The following is a 19,580-nucleotide window of genomic DNA, read 5'->3' as shown; positions in this document are numbered from 1 at the left end:
TGGATAACAACTTTACTGTTTGTCAATGGATAACAACTTTACTGTTTGTCCATGGATAACAACTTTACTGTTTGTCAATGGATAACAACTTTATTGTTTTAAAATGGAATAACAGCTTCAAGTCTTCATGTTCCACCAATCTTACTGCCAATCAAACACTTGATGACTCTAGTGAATAGTGGGGATTTACTATTAATTCTGTACAGCTAAGAGACTGAACATTTATTGTGGGGTGAGTAGGTGTGCGGTCTTCCATCCAAGAGATTGCCCTCCTGCCTCTGCATTGTTTTGGGGCTGACCATCAGTAAATATTTGTCCATTTTTAACTTTCTGTCATCCGTCCACCAGTGACCTCTGAGACTGACTTCAGAAGGCCTGAGCAACAAGAATATTTAGTTTTTGAAAATACAACAAATTTAAACTTTAAACAATATAAATAATTCAAGTTTTGAATACAATGTATGTTGAAGTATCTCCTTTGGAACACCCATCCCACCATAATAAATACTGGTCCCTATCATTTGAATCCTTCCTTGATACATCAATGGCAGATAGTTATAAAGAAGGTCTGAGCAACAAGAATATTTAGTTTTTGAAAATACAACAAAGTCAAACTTTAAACAATAGATATAATTCAAGTTTTCAATACAATGAGTGTTGAAGTATCTCCTTTTGAACATTCATCCTACCATAATAAATACTGGTCCCTATCATTTGAATCCTTCCTTGACACATCAATGACAGGCAGTTATAAAGAGCATACATGTCCAATATGAAGACCATTGCATTCTCATTGTCTTTGTTACTTAATGTCCTGTGTAGTACCTTGTCACTATTAAAGTCACTAACATGTGAACAATGTCATTTAGGTATATGCAAAGACCATATACCAATAGATGGTCTCAAACATATGTCAGTCCAGTATTCATGTTAGAGTTATGTCCCTTGGCTCATTTGAAGATGGCAATCTCCCTTCTCACTTCACAATTGGTCCAACACACCCAGAGAAGTTTTAATTTCATTGATTTTACAAACAATTGAAATATATATCTAGTCTTGTTTATTCCATTTATATTTTATCTGGTTCTTTAGTGGAACAATCAGTGAAAGGACTGCACGCCCTGGAAGAATATGTCTGTCACCCATCTGACAGATAGATGCCGTAGTCCCTAGTTCGTATAACACTCTGTATCTCCTCATGCAAGTTTGTGTTCCTGATGATAGGCAGATGGTTGCATAATCTGTACAATGTCATACCTCAACACTGTACCGTTTACGTTTGTTCAATGTAGTAGGGTTGAACGATATATCAAACCATGACAAATCTATTGTGATACACTCGTCCAGATTCCATATACCGATATGGTCTCTGTCTCGTCGGATCAAAATAAACTATTTAGGATTAATTATATCAAAATTTGGATATACTTTTGTTGTTGTGAAATGTGCACTTTAGTATATGAACCCCCATTCTAGAGCCTGTGTTTATGGAACAAATGCTTTCTTCAGGATAAAGCAGTCAAAAGCAGGGTGCATGTTAGTTCAAGGCAACACTATGGGGTGGGACTGAAAAAGTTCATATACCGTATTCGACGTAATGAACGCCCGGGGCTCTCTCAAAATTAGAAAAAGGGGGCTCTTATTTGAATATAATTTTGGTAAGAAAAAAGAGTTTAAAGATCGTAAATGTTGTGGTTTTTGCTGACAGCCTGAAATGATATAAAAGAAAAGTATCATACATGACAGATATATTTTCCAGAATTTATATGCCCATAATTAATGGTGCATATAACACATGAGTGTGTATTATACATGAATAAATAAGTCTTGTGTACACTAATCAATCGGAACGGGCGCTCATTGGGATTGTTCACTATCCAATATGTTAGCAAATATCGCCGTGGGCGCTTATTAGAGTGGAGCGCTTATTACGTCGAATACGGTACTACTCTAAAGAAATAAAGGACCACATGATTCTTTCATTTTACTAATCTGTCATGCCTTTTTTTAGTTGTATGTTATAAAGCAATCATCCAATTTGAGGCTGTCCACTTTCCAGATTGTTAAGACGTATTATTTATATATTATATTACGTATTAAGTATTTCATGTTCTGACTTACATTGTGAGACACCAGTGAAGGTTATGAATCACTCAGCTCTACAATGTAGCAAGTCCCATTGTTGTGAGTGTTCAGTTCATGACTTAACTGCATGTATTCAAGTATCAAGGCTTGAACCATGCTCTGTTAGTTTATATTCTGTATGTGTCTGTCACTTGCGGAGGTTGATTGTATAGATGTTTCACTAACTGTATAACAGTGTTCACTTTGTGTTTTGTTGACTGATCCTTCTAACCTTTGACCTCAGTTCAGATAACTGATATCAGGGTTCCTTGGAGTTTGCTGTGTCCAAGTTTTACTGTGTTTGTAATTATCCATAAAAATCTTACCTTGAAAATATTTGGCAATTTGTAAGCAATATACCAGGGCAAATAATTCCAGGCTCTTAGTTGTTGCCTTCTGTGTAATGGATGCTAGTTCTCGCCTCTGTAATCCAAAATGTCTCAATAATTCCACAGGTCTTAACAAATCGGAAATTCGGAAATCCAGGATCTCATATTATTAAATTTTCCTCTTTAGATTTGTGTATTTTTATCAATAGATAACAAGATTATTGATATATGTGTGACAAAATATGTGTTAATGATGTGTAACAATGGCTGGAGGTACTATGAACTACCTGAGCTGTGACGTGCATTAACTTAAACGACAGATAGTGAAGATATATAACAATCTATCAAGATATTTGTGAGATCTTACGTTAAGTTTCTGTGAATAGGGACAGAGTTTCCAAATATTTCCCTTTTGTTTGGAAGCTCATTTTTATTAACATACATGATATTTCATTTATTGATGTTTTTAACATTTATAACAAAAGATGTGTACCCTATTTGATGTGTACAAGATGTATTTTAACACTGATATTATAGGATGGAGTGTCATCATTTGTTTTCTGTGAATATGAACAAAATTTAATTTCAGTCTTTTAAAGCAGCCTACATGCCTATGGTCATGAGGAACTGTTTACTATGGTTTGTTAACTAAATTTTTAAAGTTTTAGATATTCTTCATCAGAGTTAAAGGAAATTTTATATTTTTCAAATTTAGATACAAGTTTAAAAATATTCTCTTTTTTTTTGCCTTGCACTGTTTAAAAAAAGGGGTGCTGTGCAAAGAGCATTCCCAACACAAGTATTGACTAAAAATAGATTAATAACAATAGCATGAGAATCTGTCTCAATGTTAATAACTGTTAAGAGAGAGCTGGGAACGGTTTGTGGAAGGTGATATCATGAAGCTTATGGAACTCAGTGTGCGCACACATTAGTGATGTGCATCAGTGGATGAGGGGTTGCAGTGTTTCAGTGTTATACATTTAAGTCAGGAGTTAGTATAAAATAACTGGGTGTGCAGACAAAATATTCCTTTATTTAGATTGGCAAGAAAACACAAAATATTCACTGTTCCAGTTTGATTTTACACTTTATCTTGATTCTGCAGTACATCACTCGTTACTTCTCCCCTGTGTAATTCCAGATCGGGGTATACTTAGAAACTGAGTTTCATGTCCAAAAAAGCAAATGGTCAAAATATAATGATTCAATTGGAAAATGTCTCAAAAATATTTTAATATTTAATGAGGCATGTTTTTTTCTTTAATCAAATGGGAAAATTATTGGAATATTGGTAGGATAATTTAATTTGAGAAATAATTGCAATTGGCTAGTTTGGGATACTACAAAACAAATGGCAATGAGAATCGGTATGTATACTACTCAAAAGAAGTTAAGGATCATCCGGTTCTTTCATATTGGTAATGTTAATCTGTCATGGCATGAGAGATTAACTCTTGTAATATGAAAGAATCAGGTGATCCTTAACTTCTTTTGAGTAGTATATAAGGATCAAACGCTACACTGTTTCAACTCCTCTGACTATCTGTACATGTTGATTCAAACTTTGTGTTCGGAATTAATGTGAATGTGTACACTTATGCATAATTATGCTATACTGTCTTCACATTATGATTTCATATACATTATGCAAGCAGTTGATTTTATGGTTGAGAGGCTAACCTTTCATTTCTGTAAATGATAATTGTTCCCTCTAAGATGTAAAAGAACGAGATATGAATTGTCTTCAGAAGACCACAGTGTTATTATGTCTGAATATGAGAGATATATTTCTTGTAAACGGAAATGGTAATATCCCTTGTCAATTACAGTCAATTCACATTGGCATCCATACATGCACAGTTTTATTAACAGGAAACTGTCCATTTTGTTTACAGGCATCTGTGTTTTATTGCTCACAATTATGACGTAGTTTAACCTCCGGAAAGGGAAATGGCATTTTTTTTTTGTAAGAGACAGATTCTTTATCAAAACATGCTGAGAAAGTTGAAAGAGAAATTTGAGTTTACAGGAAACTGTGACCTGATTTTTATTTAGAAAAAAAATTGTTTATACTCCAGAATCCATTGCAAGAAAACTTAAAGACTGTAATTAGTCTGCTATTCCGCCATACGTCGGTGCAAAACCTATATATGGTTATCTGTGTTAGTTCTTCAAGTTTATGCCTGAAATAAAACATTTCCCTACAGCAAATATTTCCGTGAAGAAAAAGAAATGTGTTATTTGATAGAGCTGACAAATAGTTTTATTCTAAGGGGTATCATATCCTGGTATATATCCTTTTGTGTGTAAGATGAATACAAGTCTGTCTTTCATATATATATATATATGTATGTTGATAATGTTTTATCGGAGGGTTGTCCTTTTGTAGACAAATAAACATATCAAATATCCATTCCCATTTGGCATTCTCTTGTTTTGTTCCCAGTCTAAGTTCTAAGACGAGTGGAAAGGGTATACTGTCTAAACTGCTTGACCAGAGACCATACATAGGTATTTGGTCTCTCGCTTGACCAAGTTAATGTTTTGTTATTATTTCTGATTCAGCTGTGATGGCTGAGATCCGCCTGAAGCGCTCGTAAAACCCTTAGTACGACTAACGTTGGCGCGGACAGTGGAACGATATAAAATATGTTTTCGTCGGAATGTGGAATTTAATGCGAAGGTACGCCTGGTCGGATCCAGCATTTTAAAAGGGTTTGGGTCTAATAACAATACCCTCTCTAAATGACTGCACGATACTACATTTGGTTTTCAAAAGTGTGTGTGCGTGCGTGCGTGCGTGCGTGCGTGCGTGCGTGCGTGTGTTATGGTTTTCAAGGCGGCATTGACAACATGACCCAGACATTGTGCCTCAGACCATATGCCTGTAACCGGTATCTCTGTGCTGATCCATATAGTATTAACGATATTGATATTGACTTGTCACTTCTGGTCGCCACAGAAGTGACCTGTCCAAATCAAAATTTCTTTTTTTAACTTTATAGGGAGCAGCACAGAAATACAGTTACGGCAACTACCTCAAATGTGGACGGCAAACAACCCACCAGACATAGTTTAAAGTTACTCTGTGACATGATTTGAAATCATTTCGGTTTGATAACAATAATCATTTACTAAAGTTGGTTTAAAATGTATGCGATACAGGCTCCTTGCGAAAGAGAAAGGTCGATTGTCACAACACTGTGGGTCTCCGTGGTCTAGTGGTAGAGCGTCCGCCCGGAGAGCGGAAGGTCCGGGGCTCGATCCCCGGCCGCGTCATACCAAAAGACGTTAAAAGATGGTACTTGTTACCCTGTCTGGCGCTCGGCATTTAGGGTTTAAGCAAGGACTGGTCGGTTGGGAGTGGGGTATTCATGTTAAACTGCGGCATGGTATCTCAGTGAGCTAGCACTATAAATCGGCATCAGTCCGGTCTAGTACAAGCAGCCACACACACACACACGTGCATGCACGTCGCTATATAAGTGCAATAATCTTGGACGCGACGTTAAACCCAATTTCACCTCACCTCACCTTGATGAAAAATAGTGAAGTGTCCGTAAAATATTCTGTCCCTGCGATACTTGTTCCAAGAATGGCGAAATGGCAAACAAAAATCCATCTGGGACTTTGAAGGCATGAATTAGGCTGTTTCTGAATGAACCTAGCATGGATTGAAGCCTTTCCCCCATCATCACAACGTCCGGATGTGTTATTAACAAGACAATCCGCAGGGTGAGGTTGTTGTCACAACGACAAACACTAGCGGTTCTTTTCCAATGAATGATCGCCCTTTGTTTACCCGAGGTACACTTATATCTCGGTAAATGAAGTAAGGTCTTTTCCAGTTGATCTATACAATACTTTCCTATTTCCTGCAATAAACGCCGGATCTCCAATCGACAGCGGCCTGACCTCCAATACACATAGACGCCGGACCCCCAAGAGACGCAGGACCCCCAAAAGATGCCCGACCACCAATAGACACCTGACCACCAATAGACGCCTGACCACGAACAGACGCCGGACCACCAACAGACGACGGACCTCTAACAGACGCAGGACCTCTAACAGACCCTGGACCACCAACAGACGACGGACCTCTAACAGACGCCGGACCACCAATAGACACTGCCAGACAACCAATAGACACTACATGACCATCAATAGACGCAGGACTTCCAACAGACGCAGGACCTCCAACAGATGCCGGACCACCAATAGACACTACCAGACAACCAATAGACACTTCATGACCATAAATAGACGCAGGACTTCCAATAGACGCCGGACTACCAATACACACGGAACCACCAATAGACACTACCAGGCAACCAATAGACACTACATGACCATAAATAGACGCAGGACTTCCAACAGACGCAGGACCTCCAACAGATGCCGAACCACCAATAGACACTGCCAGACATCCAATAGACACTACATGACCATAAATTGACGCCGGACCTCTAACAGATGCCGGACTACCAATAGATGCAGAACCACCAATAGACACTGCCAGACAACCAATAGACACTACATGACCATAAATAGACGCCGGACCTCTAACAGATGCCGGACTACCAATAGATGCAGAACCACCAATAGACACTGCCAGACAACCAATTGACACTACATGACCATAAATAGACGCCGGACCTCTAACAGATGCCGGACTACCAATAGACGCAGAACCACCAATAGACACTACCAGACAACCAATAGACACTACATGACCACCAATAGACGCAGGACTTCCGATAGACGCCGGACCTCTAACAGATGCCGGACTACCAATAGAAGCAGAACCACCAATAGACACTACCAGACAACCAATAGACACTACATAACCATCAACAGACGCAGGACTTCCAACAGACGCAGGACCTCTAACAGATGCCGGACCACCAATAGACACTACCAGACAACCAACAGACACTACATGACCATCAACTGACGCCGGACTACCAATAGACGCAGAACCACCAATAGACACTACCAGACAACCAATAGACACTAAATGGTCACCAATAGACGCCGGACTACCAATAGACACGTACATCCCATCAAATAGACGCCGGACTTCCAATAGACGCCGAACCACCAATAGGCACCGGGTTTCAAATAGACGCCGGACTACCAAAAGACACGTACCAGACCTTAAATAGACACCGACCGTCCAATAGACTCCAGGTCGAGTATGGATTTACGCCACGTTTAGCAAAAATGACAGCTTGGGATATCGGTCAAACTCAGTGAATGATCCGTATTAAGATAATCAATTAATGAATGGTCCCTAAATACCGGCAACAAATGAGTGAGTATGGTTTTACGCCGCTTTTAGCAATATTCCAGCAATATCACGGCGGGGGGACACCAGAAAGGGGCTTCACACATTGTTCCCATGTCGGGAATCGAACCCGGGTCTTCGGCGTGACGAGCGAACGCTTGTTACCACTAGGTTACCCGACCGCCCTATCGGCAACAAAAAATAAAGCCCGGGTCTGGAATAACCACTGATAAACATTGGAGTGAGTAGAGTTATGTTCCTTAAATCAGATTGCAACCATATCACAGTAGAGGAGACGAACTGTAGGATTCAAACATAGTATCCATGCTGGGAATCTATCCCAGGGCTTTTGCGTGAAGAGCGAACACGTTATCCACTGGGCTACCCCCTTGGCGGATTCCACAGCATTTGCTGATGTGACAATGAAGACTTACGCTCATCCAAAACAAGAGAATATCTTCAGGCCTCACGGCGACATGGCTGCAATATTGCCGATGCGATGTAAAAAGTTAACTCACTCTCCCCAGGTTGTAAGGATCGTTTGAAATGAGGATTGGGTGGCCACAAAATATGACATATTGTGTATCACATACCCCGATGACGTAGTCGATGCTCATGCTGTCACTGGTGTACCTGTCCAGACAGCGATTACAGGCCGTCGGGGTGTAGCTGTATAGTTTTGTTGCCTAAGGCATAAAACACGATTCACTCGCTAATTTCTTTTTGAAATGAACCTTTATTAACAAACGCTTTATACAAAGTCTAACCTCTAAATGTCACGTACGCGACAATGCTACGCCTTGCCGTGACCGAGAGACATGGGGACCAGACGCCCGTGTTAAGGATGAGCCATTTCCCCTTATGATTTTCACGCCTGTGTTTTCACAAGAATTAGACCCGAAACTCGGATTTAATAAAAGGAAAACACACACAATCTGCATAACACGATTTCAAACGCCTGCTATCTATTCTCACATTAAACAATCCGACCCAAATCGACAATATTTTTATCCCCATGCAGTTGAATATCTCCGTAATTCTCTACCGGATATGATTGTCCCTTGCTATGAAGATTGCCATAAACCGCTGTAGACCAACTGTTTGAAGCCCCTCCTGGGAAGCCCTTGCTAGGCTCGGTATTTACCCTCAGATCAATACTATAGGGCTAATACACTGTCGGCTTTGTCAAGGCTAGATTATTAATGTAGAAACACTAGCAGGATGGCCCAGGTCTTCGAAGGCTTACTGGGGACAGTAGGGTCAGATGGATCAAGTGGGTGGAGCGGGACTCGGGCGTTCAAACAGTTGGGGCGGTGGGGGATTTGAAGACTCTTGCTACCTGGTCTTGGAGTAGATGGGTGTGCGATTCAACACGTGGGGAGTATTATATTTTTATTAAGATAATTGACCAAGGAAACAGAGATGTGTTTGGGGAGCCTGCTTCCTGCATGACACTACATTGATGTCTCAGGGGTTGATGATGGTGAGCTGTCTGTATTGTGGTCCCGGTGATGCTGTAGAGTAGGGCCTGATACGTTTGTACCGAGTCGTTGCGAGATTTGAATGGGTGCACTTGGAATTATTGAAAAAAAATGTTTTGATGACTTTCTAATGCTGGATGTGAATACACCATACAGTTCTAATTATTAGACGCACGACCTTGTCAACACTTCAACGATAATTAAACCACGCTAACTGCGTATTTCCATCGAAAATAGCAATTTAAGAAAATCGTATCCCGAATTTATATACTAAAAATGTTAAGGACAACCCGATTCTTACATATTACTATTATTTGATCAATCATTTGGGAAATACGTCCTTACGAAATTAGCCTCATTTTGAAGCGATCGGTTCCAAATTAAAAAAGATGTATCTACACTACAGTGGGACTACATCAAATTTCAAAAACAGTAGGTGTATTTATGTCATGACATATTAACTTTAGTAATATGAACGAATCAGGTGGTTCTTAACGTTTTTGAGTAGTAGTATTTTCTGACATTTACAATTACCTACTTTTACTGATATTTACCGAATTTGATAATGTAATGACATATTGTGTATCTTTTCCATGGCAATTGTCAGTTGTACTTCCGGTTGCTTCAGTTGAATTTTCGCTTCATGGCATAACCCAAGCTCCTCACAGCGCGAGATAGCTCGAGAGTGTATCGAAGGTGTCACGCGCTGGGAAAGAGCTTGGATATAACCTCGCGGCCATCTTGAAGAACATACATTGTCCCATTCCTATATAATCAGGTATCAGTCGTTTATTTGGGAGATGTTTTGAAAATGGATGTAGTCCCACTGTAGAGTAAATACCTCTTATTTTGATTTGGAACCGATAGCTTCAAAATGAGGCCAATTTCGTATGTGTGTATGTGTGTGTGTTTGTTGTTTAACGACGCACTCAACAATATTCCAGCTATATGACGGCGGTCTGTAAATAATCGAGTCTACAAATCCAGTGATTGACATCATGAACATTGATCCACGCAATTGGGATCGATGACATGCATCAAACAAGTCAGCGAGCCTGACCATCCGATCCCGTTAGTCGCCTTTTACGGCAAGCATGGTTGCTGAAGACCCATTTCCCCCCGGATCTTCACGGGTCATGTGTGTGTGCACACGCACGCACGCACTCGCACACACACACGCTAGTCCGATTTTATAGTGCTATCTCACTGAGAAACACTCAGTTTATCATGAATGCCCCACTTAGACACGGTATACTGACTCCCGGCCGACCAAAGCCTTGTTCTAGCCCCTAAATGTCGAGCGCTAGGCAAGATAACAACAATGCAAATGCAATGACTGCGTCTTAGACGGCTGGGTCACCCGTGCCCCATGTATTGTGGGAAACACTTATTACATATATCACCTCGTATACGGAAACACCCCTTTGGGGATTCAGGGTTACCCCCAGCAACCTGGAGAATTCGTGTCGTGAAAGGTTACTTAAAGGATCTGGTGGTCAGGCTCGGTGACTTAGTGGATTGGATGTCATCGTTTACCTGCCGACCCGGAACTTGACTCATAATATCAATCACTGGATCGTCTGGTCAAAATTGTGTTATTTGCAGGTCAACGAATAGAATATAGCTGAGTGTGGCGTTATTGAACAAAAATAAATAAATATGTAGCTAAGTACATGTATGCGAATTGTTCCCCACTGTTTTTGTCAACATGTTTACTATTTGTATTAGGACAAATCAAGCTGCGTATCAAATATATAATTCTTTTTTCATGCCATTCTATGATATTATGGATATCATGATGGATCCCCATGCGCCAAAAGAATTGTCATGTGAGTAGATTCAGGGGTGCTGGAATGTCAAACCCACACATGTTAATGATTGAAGTAAAATCTTATGTGGTTAAAATTAGTTTAATTTAAGAATGCTAAGCATTTTCTGAACTAAATATAAAAGTCTGATACCCAAAACTTTTTTTTGTCGATAGGCATCTGTCCGTCAACGCTTCGTAACCATTATTCCTTCTAATAACTACATTATTTCGAAATGGATTGAACAAGCAACCGTTGTTATCAATGAAAGAAAAACACGTAAAGAAAGCCAGACGCAAAGGGAGCACTTTTGCAATGATGCTTCTTTTATAAGAAGTGTGAGTTGGAACCATGGAATTCCCTAACTCACTCAGTCTGAACAGTTCCAGATGGATTGGCATCTCTTCCTCGTACATTGGCACGACTCCCATTGGCAATAGAACTCACGCGTGTGCAGATAAGCTGGTTTTATCCAGTCTGGAACATGTCGTGGAATGGTACAAAAAATACAATCCACAGTGTGCAATTTCTTCTGTAATTACCAACTTTTTAGGAAATGAACCTTATTTAAATTTCTATATGGAATGATTATGGGTGATTACAATATTCCAGCAATGTTGTCGACACCCAGAATAACCTGCACAATCTTGAATGTACAAATCATGGACATCATCGTAATGAAGAGATGGAACTACCATCCCAACACACCTTCCGATCTGATGCAGGGTGGGAGAAAGTTGGCGCTCATTATATATCAACTCGTGTAACTTAAACTTGAAAAAGCTAATTGCTTATAAGATTCTTGATATTGACATATTGCTTGAAGGTGCAATCCTGTGATTAAAACACTTCTTTGGAAGTGTTTGAGCCAAGTCGTTACACCAGCCGACCCAACCATCGAATCACTGTCCGCACTCAACAGTCATTTTTACTTCTAACTTTATTCGCTTCATTTTTGATGGAATGGGTTTGTTTTTGCCCCAGATTCCTAACAATACCTTTAATATTTAGTTAAACCGTTAGAACTTTAACAGAATAGGCTGTCGGTATTGTTAATCCCGAAGCAGGAAATATATCATTGACTGGTTTTAACAAAATGAAATGGAAAATACAATTCAAAACAAATCTGTAACAAATAACCCCCCAGTTCAAAACTCGGGAAAATAATCGGATACATGACTACAACACTCACACCTAATTCCAAAGTCTTTTTCGTGTAGAGAGCAAAGAAAAATCGCACCCAGCGTGTATTTGTGACGAGAAAGGGACGAAAACGATCACAACATCGCGGTCCTGCACAAAGTACACACCAACATTCTCCTGAAAGGTTACACTAGACCCACATCCTATAGCCGGAAATTTTATTACACTTGGGAGGAGGAGATCTGAGGCTACGGCAAATTGCTGCCAGAGATCCTTGTATCAATCCAAGATGGCTGCCACCTGTCCGCCATGACACTCTTTTAGCGACACCTAGCGGCCAAACAGTGGCGTCTGGTTGTGATTGATGGGGTTGATGGTTTTAAGTGGAGTCTGTATCTTTCCAATGTGTTGATCGGTAATGAAAGGTGATAGGGAGAACTCCCGGCTTGAAATAGTTACTGCACTAACAAGTAGAAGTGAATAGTGTTTGGGATACAAATATCTGTATTTTTGATCAAATTGGACCATCAAGGATCAAAGGCTGGGTTACAAATGGAACACATAAAAAAGTAAAAAAAGGAAGTCTTGAAAATCTATGGACCTTTCTTCTACTTTCATTTTGTACAAATTTACTCGTATATTTTGAAAATAAACGGTTATGATAAAAGAAACCAAACCCTTTTTCTTAAACATACCCCCACCACCACCAATTCTTTACTCCTTTGTCAGTTCAACAAAGACTCACTTGGCGTTATATCAAACTGAAGTTTAACACTTTCAAAGTTGGGGGTGATTTTTACTGTGGGACTATCGATAATGGTTATAGTGAGTTGGGTTTAAAGCCACTTTAAACAGTATTCCAGTCATATCACGGCGTGTCAGATGAATGTGAGACGAAAGTCCGAAGTGATGCGGGTCTCAGACGTGCCATGTGATGGGGAAAAATGAGCTTATAATTTAAAACCGCAATACTAACGAGTTCCAAAAATAAATTTTGTTGCATATAAGAAAGAACGCGTGTTTTTTTTGTGCATAATGCCACTGTTACGCCATGATAAATATATTGCTGTCGATGTCCATGTAGAGAGCTGTAAGAGCACTTTTTACATTTCCAGTGTTTACGTGTCATCACATAAAAGTAAAAAGCCTCACTTAGTTGCAAAGCAATCATAATTGTTCCTATGAAAATAAATCCGGATCTCGACATGACACCATTCGACATACCTCGGCCGTTTCCGACATGACACCACTCGACATACCTCGGCCATTTCCGCTACCCTCTTGCAATACCGTGCATATGACTGTATGGATAGAACGCCTGGTCAAGCTAAGACATGTAAGCATCACGAAAAGAACAATGCGTAAATCAAATACAACCACGGCACTTTTCTGGAGGCAGAGATAATTTTTTTTTTGTAATATACACTTCTCAAAAGAAGTTAAAGAACACCCGACTATAGTTAATCTGTCTTAGCGGGCGGGTAATACAACACACATCCTTTCAGTTGAGAATGTTCTTGTTTTGAGTAGTTTCTATGCCCTATTTAAGGCATACGCGTTCATATAATTAGACTCAGAGCCTCAGACATTGATTGAACTTTGACAAAGGTTTAAGGTGTGCCCGGAAAGCGATCTACTGCAGGGGAGACCCGTGAAGATCCGGGTTAGAATAGGTCTTCAGCAACCCATGCTTGCCGTAAGCGGCTACTATACTTGTCGTAAGATGCGAATAACTGGATCGGGTGGTCAGCTTCACTGACTTGGTTGATGCATGTCATCGTATCCCAACTGCATAGATTGATGCTGATGATGTCAATCACTGGAGTGTCTGGTCCAGACTCGATTATTTACAGACCGCCGTCATACAGCTGGAATATTGCTGAATGCGGCGTTAACCAACAAACAACAACAAACAAACTGCACGGGACATGCATAGTCTGTCTAACAGAACCTGAACCATATTATTTTCTCTTCAGTCCTGCCCTCACTGTAATACTATAGCTATAAAGGAAGTCTAGATTTTCAAGAAACTCCCATCTCACTGGGGCTCCTTTTCAATTTAAATGTAGTTGCATGTTTCTATCAACATTATTTATTTTCAGACTAAGCGTTAGTCTTGGGGTAGGAGTGTCCCAGCCTCTGAGTCTCCGCAATCCGGTGATAGTTGCGTCCCTCGGTTTCTAACCAAGATTCGCCCTTGTAAAGTATTGATCTTTAGTTGATCAGCCCCATACCCGTGATCGCCAGTTTGACCAAAGTGGTATAGCCGCCTCCATGCTTCACTTCGGACTGACTTCCGAAGCTGACAGGCCGTGATGTAACTGGTCAGAAAAATGTCTGAAAGCGGCGTTAAACCCAACCCTGATCCCAACAACTACATCCACTTGTACGACGTGTTGCCGTTCTCCTGTTGCGAGTGAGCAAGTGAATTTTGTTTTAGGCCGTTTTGAAAATATTTAATTTACACCTCCCCCCTCTCCCCCCTTCCAGCCCACTATAATTGGGTAAAATATGTTAAGAGTCAGTCAATATAAACTTTTGAGACTTTGATCAAATTTACGAATTATAAATCAGCGCGCAAATTAAATTAAACAATTAAAGAACATAAAATAAAAATTAAAAAACCAGATCTGATAATTTCCGCCAGGAAACTGATAAGAAATGTAAATAAATACGTGCAGAAAGGCGTCTGCAGAACAGAATAGGGACTAAAGTATTTCCCATAAAAGATCATATTTCTCCGGAAGACTTCATAAAAAACACTTGCATAACAAGGGCACATGAGTTGACGCGAATGTGCAATGTCGAGAAATAAAACAATTTTTCTCACGGAAAGGAGGCGATAATTATGAATCTTATTTTGTGGGTAAACAAAGTTTGGCCACACCTGTGTAAGCTACCCCTCCTCTCTACCCCCACAAAGTCACCTGTGGCAGGTGTAAGGGTGTTATATGTACGAGTTATATTATTCAGTTAATCCTCGCCAGTAGTAAATACGCGCAAAGTAATAGCTTGCGCCTCCCGCTATTAAAAGCGGGTCTATATGTTTCCCTCAGTCCTGTCTGGGCCGGGCTCGTGCATTTGGCAGCAATATCGCACACATATAGTTGACACGAGGCCTTTGATCGAACCTTCAAAGACTCCAGATTTCTACCACGTTTTGGCTTCAATCCCTGCTTCTTTACCAAGAGCTTTGATCCGGGCGTTTGGCAAAAACAGGGGTCTTTGATGGAACAAATACCTCTCTTACACCGACCATAAGTCACTGGGCGGCTGAACGAATAAGAGAAACTCCGACCGCCACTGAGCACCAAGCAAGTGTAAATTAAATATTTCTTTTTCCGTTTAAATATGATGAAAGTAGCGTTTGAGCAGCCCGACTTTACATATGTCAGGCGTGACTCGGAACGTTGAGGGCGGGGCTTCACACGCCGGGAGTTGACCCAGGGGAGGGAAAGAGACGGGGGAAGGGTGGGGGGTCATGTTGGGTAGGACGCTCTATTTACCCCGATAGCTTGTAGGTAAGCATTGAGGGAAGCAGGCAGTGTACGTTATCGCAGCAAGCCGAGGCTGGTTAGTGGGTTAGGGGTGAGGGGAAGAGGGATCTAACGGTGTGTTACTTATACCATACGAGCATACACGTGTGTGCGTGCCCACGTGTGTGCGTGTGCATGTGCGTGCGCGTGTGCGTGTGCGCGTGCGCGTGCGTGTGTCTGCTTTTACAAATCAGGTATAATACTGCTAGCCCTCCGAGATATCATGACGCAGTTTAACATGAATTCCCCACTCAGACACAGTATAATGACCCAGAGCCGACCAGTGAGCTCTAGGGAGGGTAACAAGTACCACCTTTTGACGGCTTTTGGTATGACTCTGGCCGGGGATCGAACCCTCGACCTTCCGCTCTCCAGGCATACTCTATCCACTAGACCAATGAGGCGGTCTAGTAGGCTGGGGAATAACAGGGGGATGGTGTGTGTGTGTGTGTGTGCGTGCGTGCGTGCGTGCGTGCGTGTGTGTGTGCGTGTGTTGGGGGTTGCGTTTGGGTGGTAAAGGGCTCTGTGAGCGTGTGTGGTGTTAGTATAGGTGTCGAACATGACATTTTACAGTGTGATTGAGTTTGGTTTAACCCGCATTCAGCTTAATGTAGAATGAAAGCCTGAAGTAATGCAGGTCTCAGGTATTCGGGATTTGATCCCACAATTATAGGTTTATGGCGTGCCCTGGAGACGACTGGGCCACCCGTACCTCTAAATGCCACAGACGTATGTTGGTTGAGAACAGAATATACACGGGATGCATGCAGTGGGCATGTGCAGTGACACCCGTTAATCCGGACGTACCGTTAATATAGTTCCGGATAAACGAATCGAGGATGTCGTTCTGTTCCATTGATTATGCACAGGCGTTATAAATGTGTAAACGTCGCAAGGAGGAGAGTTCGGCATCACAGTATTCCGACAGTGGGTGTGTCGGTTGGGCGGGACAGGGAACCAGTGGATGTGACCCGAGGGGAGGGGCTCGGTTGATACACGTGGCGATGCCGTGTCGGGGGATTAGTGTACACAGGAATGCTTACTCGGCGCTCCAGTACTTCCTGGAAACTATTGCATGTGAAGAGTATAGAGCACAGTCCGTAGGGCACTGGAGCGGGTGCCTATCACAGCACACAAATACAGTAAACTACGGTTATAACGAACTTAAAAGGACTGCTAATTTTAGTTCGTTATAACCGTAGTTCGTTATAAGCATATATACAGCATAACTACTGCAAATAGTCGGGACCAAAAAAGTAAGTTCGTTATATCCGTCAGTTCGTTATAAGCGTGTTCGTTATAACCGTAGTTTACTGTAGAACACATATCGTACCTCTGACAGAGTGAGTGGGTTTTAAAAGTATTCCAGCCAGAGGTTGCATGTGTGTCCGGATAACCAGGGCTCCGGATAAACGAGGTTTCAGAGTTAAGGGGAAGCAAATACTAGTGGTCAGTCGAGGAAAGGTTAGACATCTGTCTTAGGCAAGTTTGGATTAGTTTCAGGCAGCTTCTGAAAATGAAGATAGTCTCTGGGTTCGTTTTTATCATTATTGTATTAAGATAATTTAACCACGTTTTTCTCCTGAGACTATATGTTAGTCTACATATACTAGTATTTTTTGTTTAAGTGTAGGCCTAAATATTTCGGATAAGCGAGGTCCGGGCTACCAGCTTTCGCAGTATGTTGGCGGATGGTTGGGTGTGATGGGGTGTCCGGATAACTGGGGCTCCGAATAAGAGAGGTTTCAGAGTATGTGGAAAACAAATACTAGTAATCAGTCGGGGATATGTTAGAGCATACTCAGTCTGTTGTAGGCAAGTCTAGATTACAGTAGTTTCCCGAAAATGAAGAGTCTATGGGCTTGTTTTTATCATATTGTATGAAAATAACAGAACAACTTTTTTCTGAGACTAGATTTCAGTCTATATATACTAACAGCGGGAGATGATGGAGTACATGTGTCGTTCTGTAACACCGAACCCGTGAAGATCCGGGTTAGAATAGGTCTTCAGCAACCCATGCTTGCCAAAACAGGCGACAATGCTTGTCGCAAGAATCGACTAACGAGATCGGGTGGTCAGGTTCGCTGACTTGGTTGATGCACGTCATCGTATCCCAAATGCATAGATCGATGCTGATGATGTCAATCACTGGATTGTCTAGTCCAGACCCGATTATTTACAGACCGCCGTCATATAGCTGAGATATTGCTGAGTGTGGCGTTAAACAACAAACAAAAACTGTAACACCGGTTCAAGGCGCCAGGGATGCAGATGGCTGTTGATCCGACACACTGCAACACGGAGGGGGGCAAGTCTTCCCTGGGGTCGGGGTGGGTGCTGCAAGAATCATGGCGTCTCAGTCGTCACAGACTGACGCCAGTCGCCTGCCAGGGGCTTAAACCGTCAGGCTGGTTCAAGGTGAACAGACAATTGCAACCATTTGCCGCCTGCTGACAATTAGGGTCAGTATTTACGAGCATCGGCCGAATAATCTTGACCATAAACACATTTGTTTTGAATGGGTCGGGCAATTTCCGTGACCCCTGTGTGCCATGTCAATCTTTCTAATTACACTTTATCCCTGTAACTTGCGTCTTGCAAAGTGTTTCACCTCAACATAGCCATTTTGTATTGTGCTATTTAAGATGTTTCCACACTTACTGTTTTCGAGGAGACACAGGTGGCCCTGCCGTCAAAGGCGCTGCCATTCGCTGTACAGAGTTGCGTCCCAGAGTTGAGAAACAAATGATCATCGGTTAGAATCCTGGTTTGAAGCGATTATGTTTCTAGGTGTATCAGCACCATACCCGTGCTCGTGGGTTTCACCAAAGTGGTAAACGTCTGAGACCTGCATCACTTCGGGCTTTCCTCCCACATTAAGGTGACACGCCGTGACTTGAATACTGTTAAAAGCGGCGTTAAACCCAACTCACTCACTCACTCACTCACTCACTCATTAACTCACTCACTCTGGACCCGGTCGGGTAGCTTAGTGGTAAGAGTTCTCAACTGTTGCAAGATCGGGTTCAAATTCTTTGTCTCAAGTTTAAACTCGTTAGCAGCTTCGTGATTCATGAAACGATTATGGTGGCGTCAAATTTTTGTTCTTGCAATTGATTGTGAGCCAGGAATTCACTGGCCATTCCAAACGTGCATTTAAAACAAGTAAAACTGACTCAGCCACAGGTCATTATGCCAAATGATTCAAAACCAATATGCTACAAGACCTTTCGGGTCTATTTGCGACGGCACGCAAAGTTGTAGTCCTGCACCATGACCGTGGAATATATTTATTTTATGAAAAAAACATAATCTAGAAATGCATACAAAAGCAAGTCTAGCCAGCTCAAGCTAGCTCTATTCCACAGCATAGGGATTTTTTTTTTTAGAGTCAAGAAGGATCTTGTGTAATATAAGATTTCAGAGATTAAATGTTAGTCTAGCAAAGTTGAGACGAGTACTGGTTGTTTAATAAACGCGACAAAACCCTTTCCATGGCCACAAGAAAACAAGAATTCCGACTATATCATGAGCATATGTGATGATACCAGGTGTTCGCGAAAAGGTGAGCGTATGCTGCCCAAACGGTGGCGGCCGTCACAAATACGTGCAGAGGCAAGTCAATTGTCGCCAATCCGTACATCACGACAGAACTGTGTACTTTGAGTGGGTGTCTATTTTGAGCGTCGTGTCCTTTAAACCGGTCTCAAAACGAGGTTAAGGTAGCAAATAGGTGCAAGGTATATATCATAATAGAATGTAGATACGATACACTGGATAATCGAAGATGTACCCAGGAGGCTTATACAAAATTGAGTCTTGCCCACTCAGACCACTTGTTGTAATATGAACAACGATCCCGA

At 41.4% G+C, this 19,580-nt stretch overlaps 1 protein-coding gene across 1 annotated transcript; it reads right to left on the bottom strand.

Annotated features, from left to right (window-relative positions):
* Positions 1-6,324: 6,324 nt before the first annotated feature.
* LOC139463619 (PE-PGRS family protein PE_PGRS16-like) lies at positions 6,325-7,518 on the bottom strand. The gene has a single exon (XM_071244892.1). The coding sequence runs from the start codon at positions 7,516-7,518 to the stop codon at positions 6,325-6,327; it is 1,194 nt and encodes a 397-aa protein (XP_071100993.1).
* Positions 7,519-19,580: the final 12,062 nt, after the last annotated feature.

The sequence above is a fragment of the Haliotis cracherodii genome, unplaced genomic scaffold, assembly GCF_022045235.1.
Source record: "Haliotis cracherodii isolate W230 unplaced genomic scaffold, xgHalCrac1.p SCAF_16, whole genome shotgun sequence".
Lineage (NCBI taxonomy): Eukaryota > Metazoa > Mollusca > Gastropoda > Lepetellida > Haliotidae > Haliotis > Haliotis cracherodii.
Note: the sequence above shows the minus strand (reverse complement) of the source record. Positions and strands in the feature narration are given on the sequence as shown.

What these genes read in the sequence shown, in the direction of transcription:
- LOC139463619 (XM_071244892.1), bottom strand. Translation starts at nt 7,518, where the DNA reads ATGTACGTGTCTATTGGTAGTCCGGCGTCTATTGGTGACCATTTAGTG.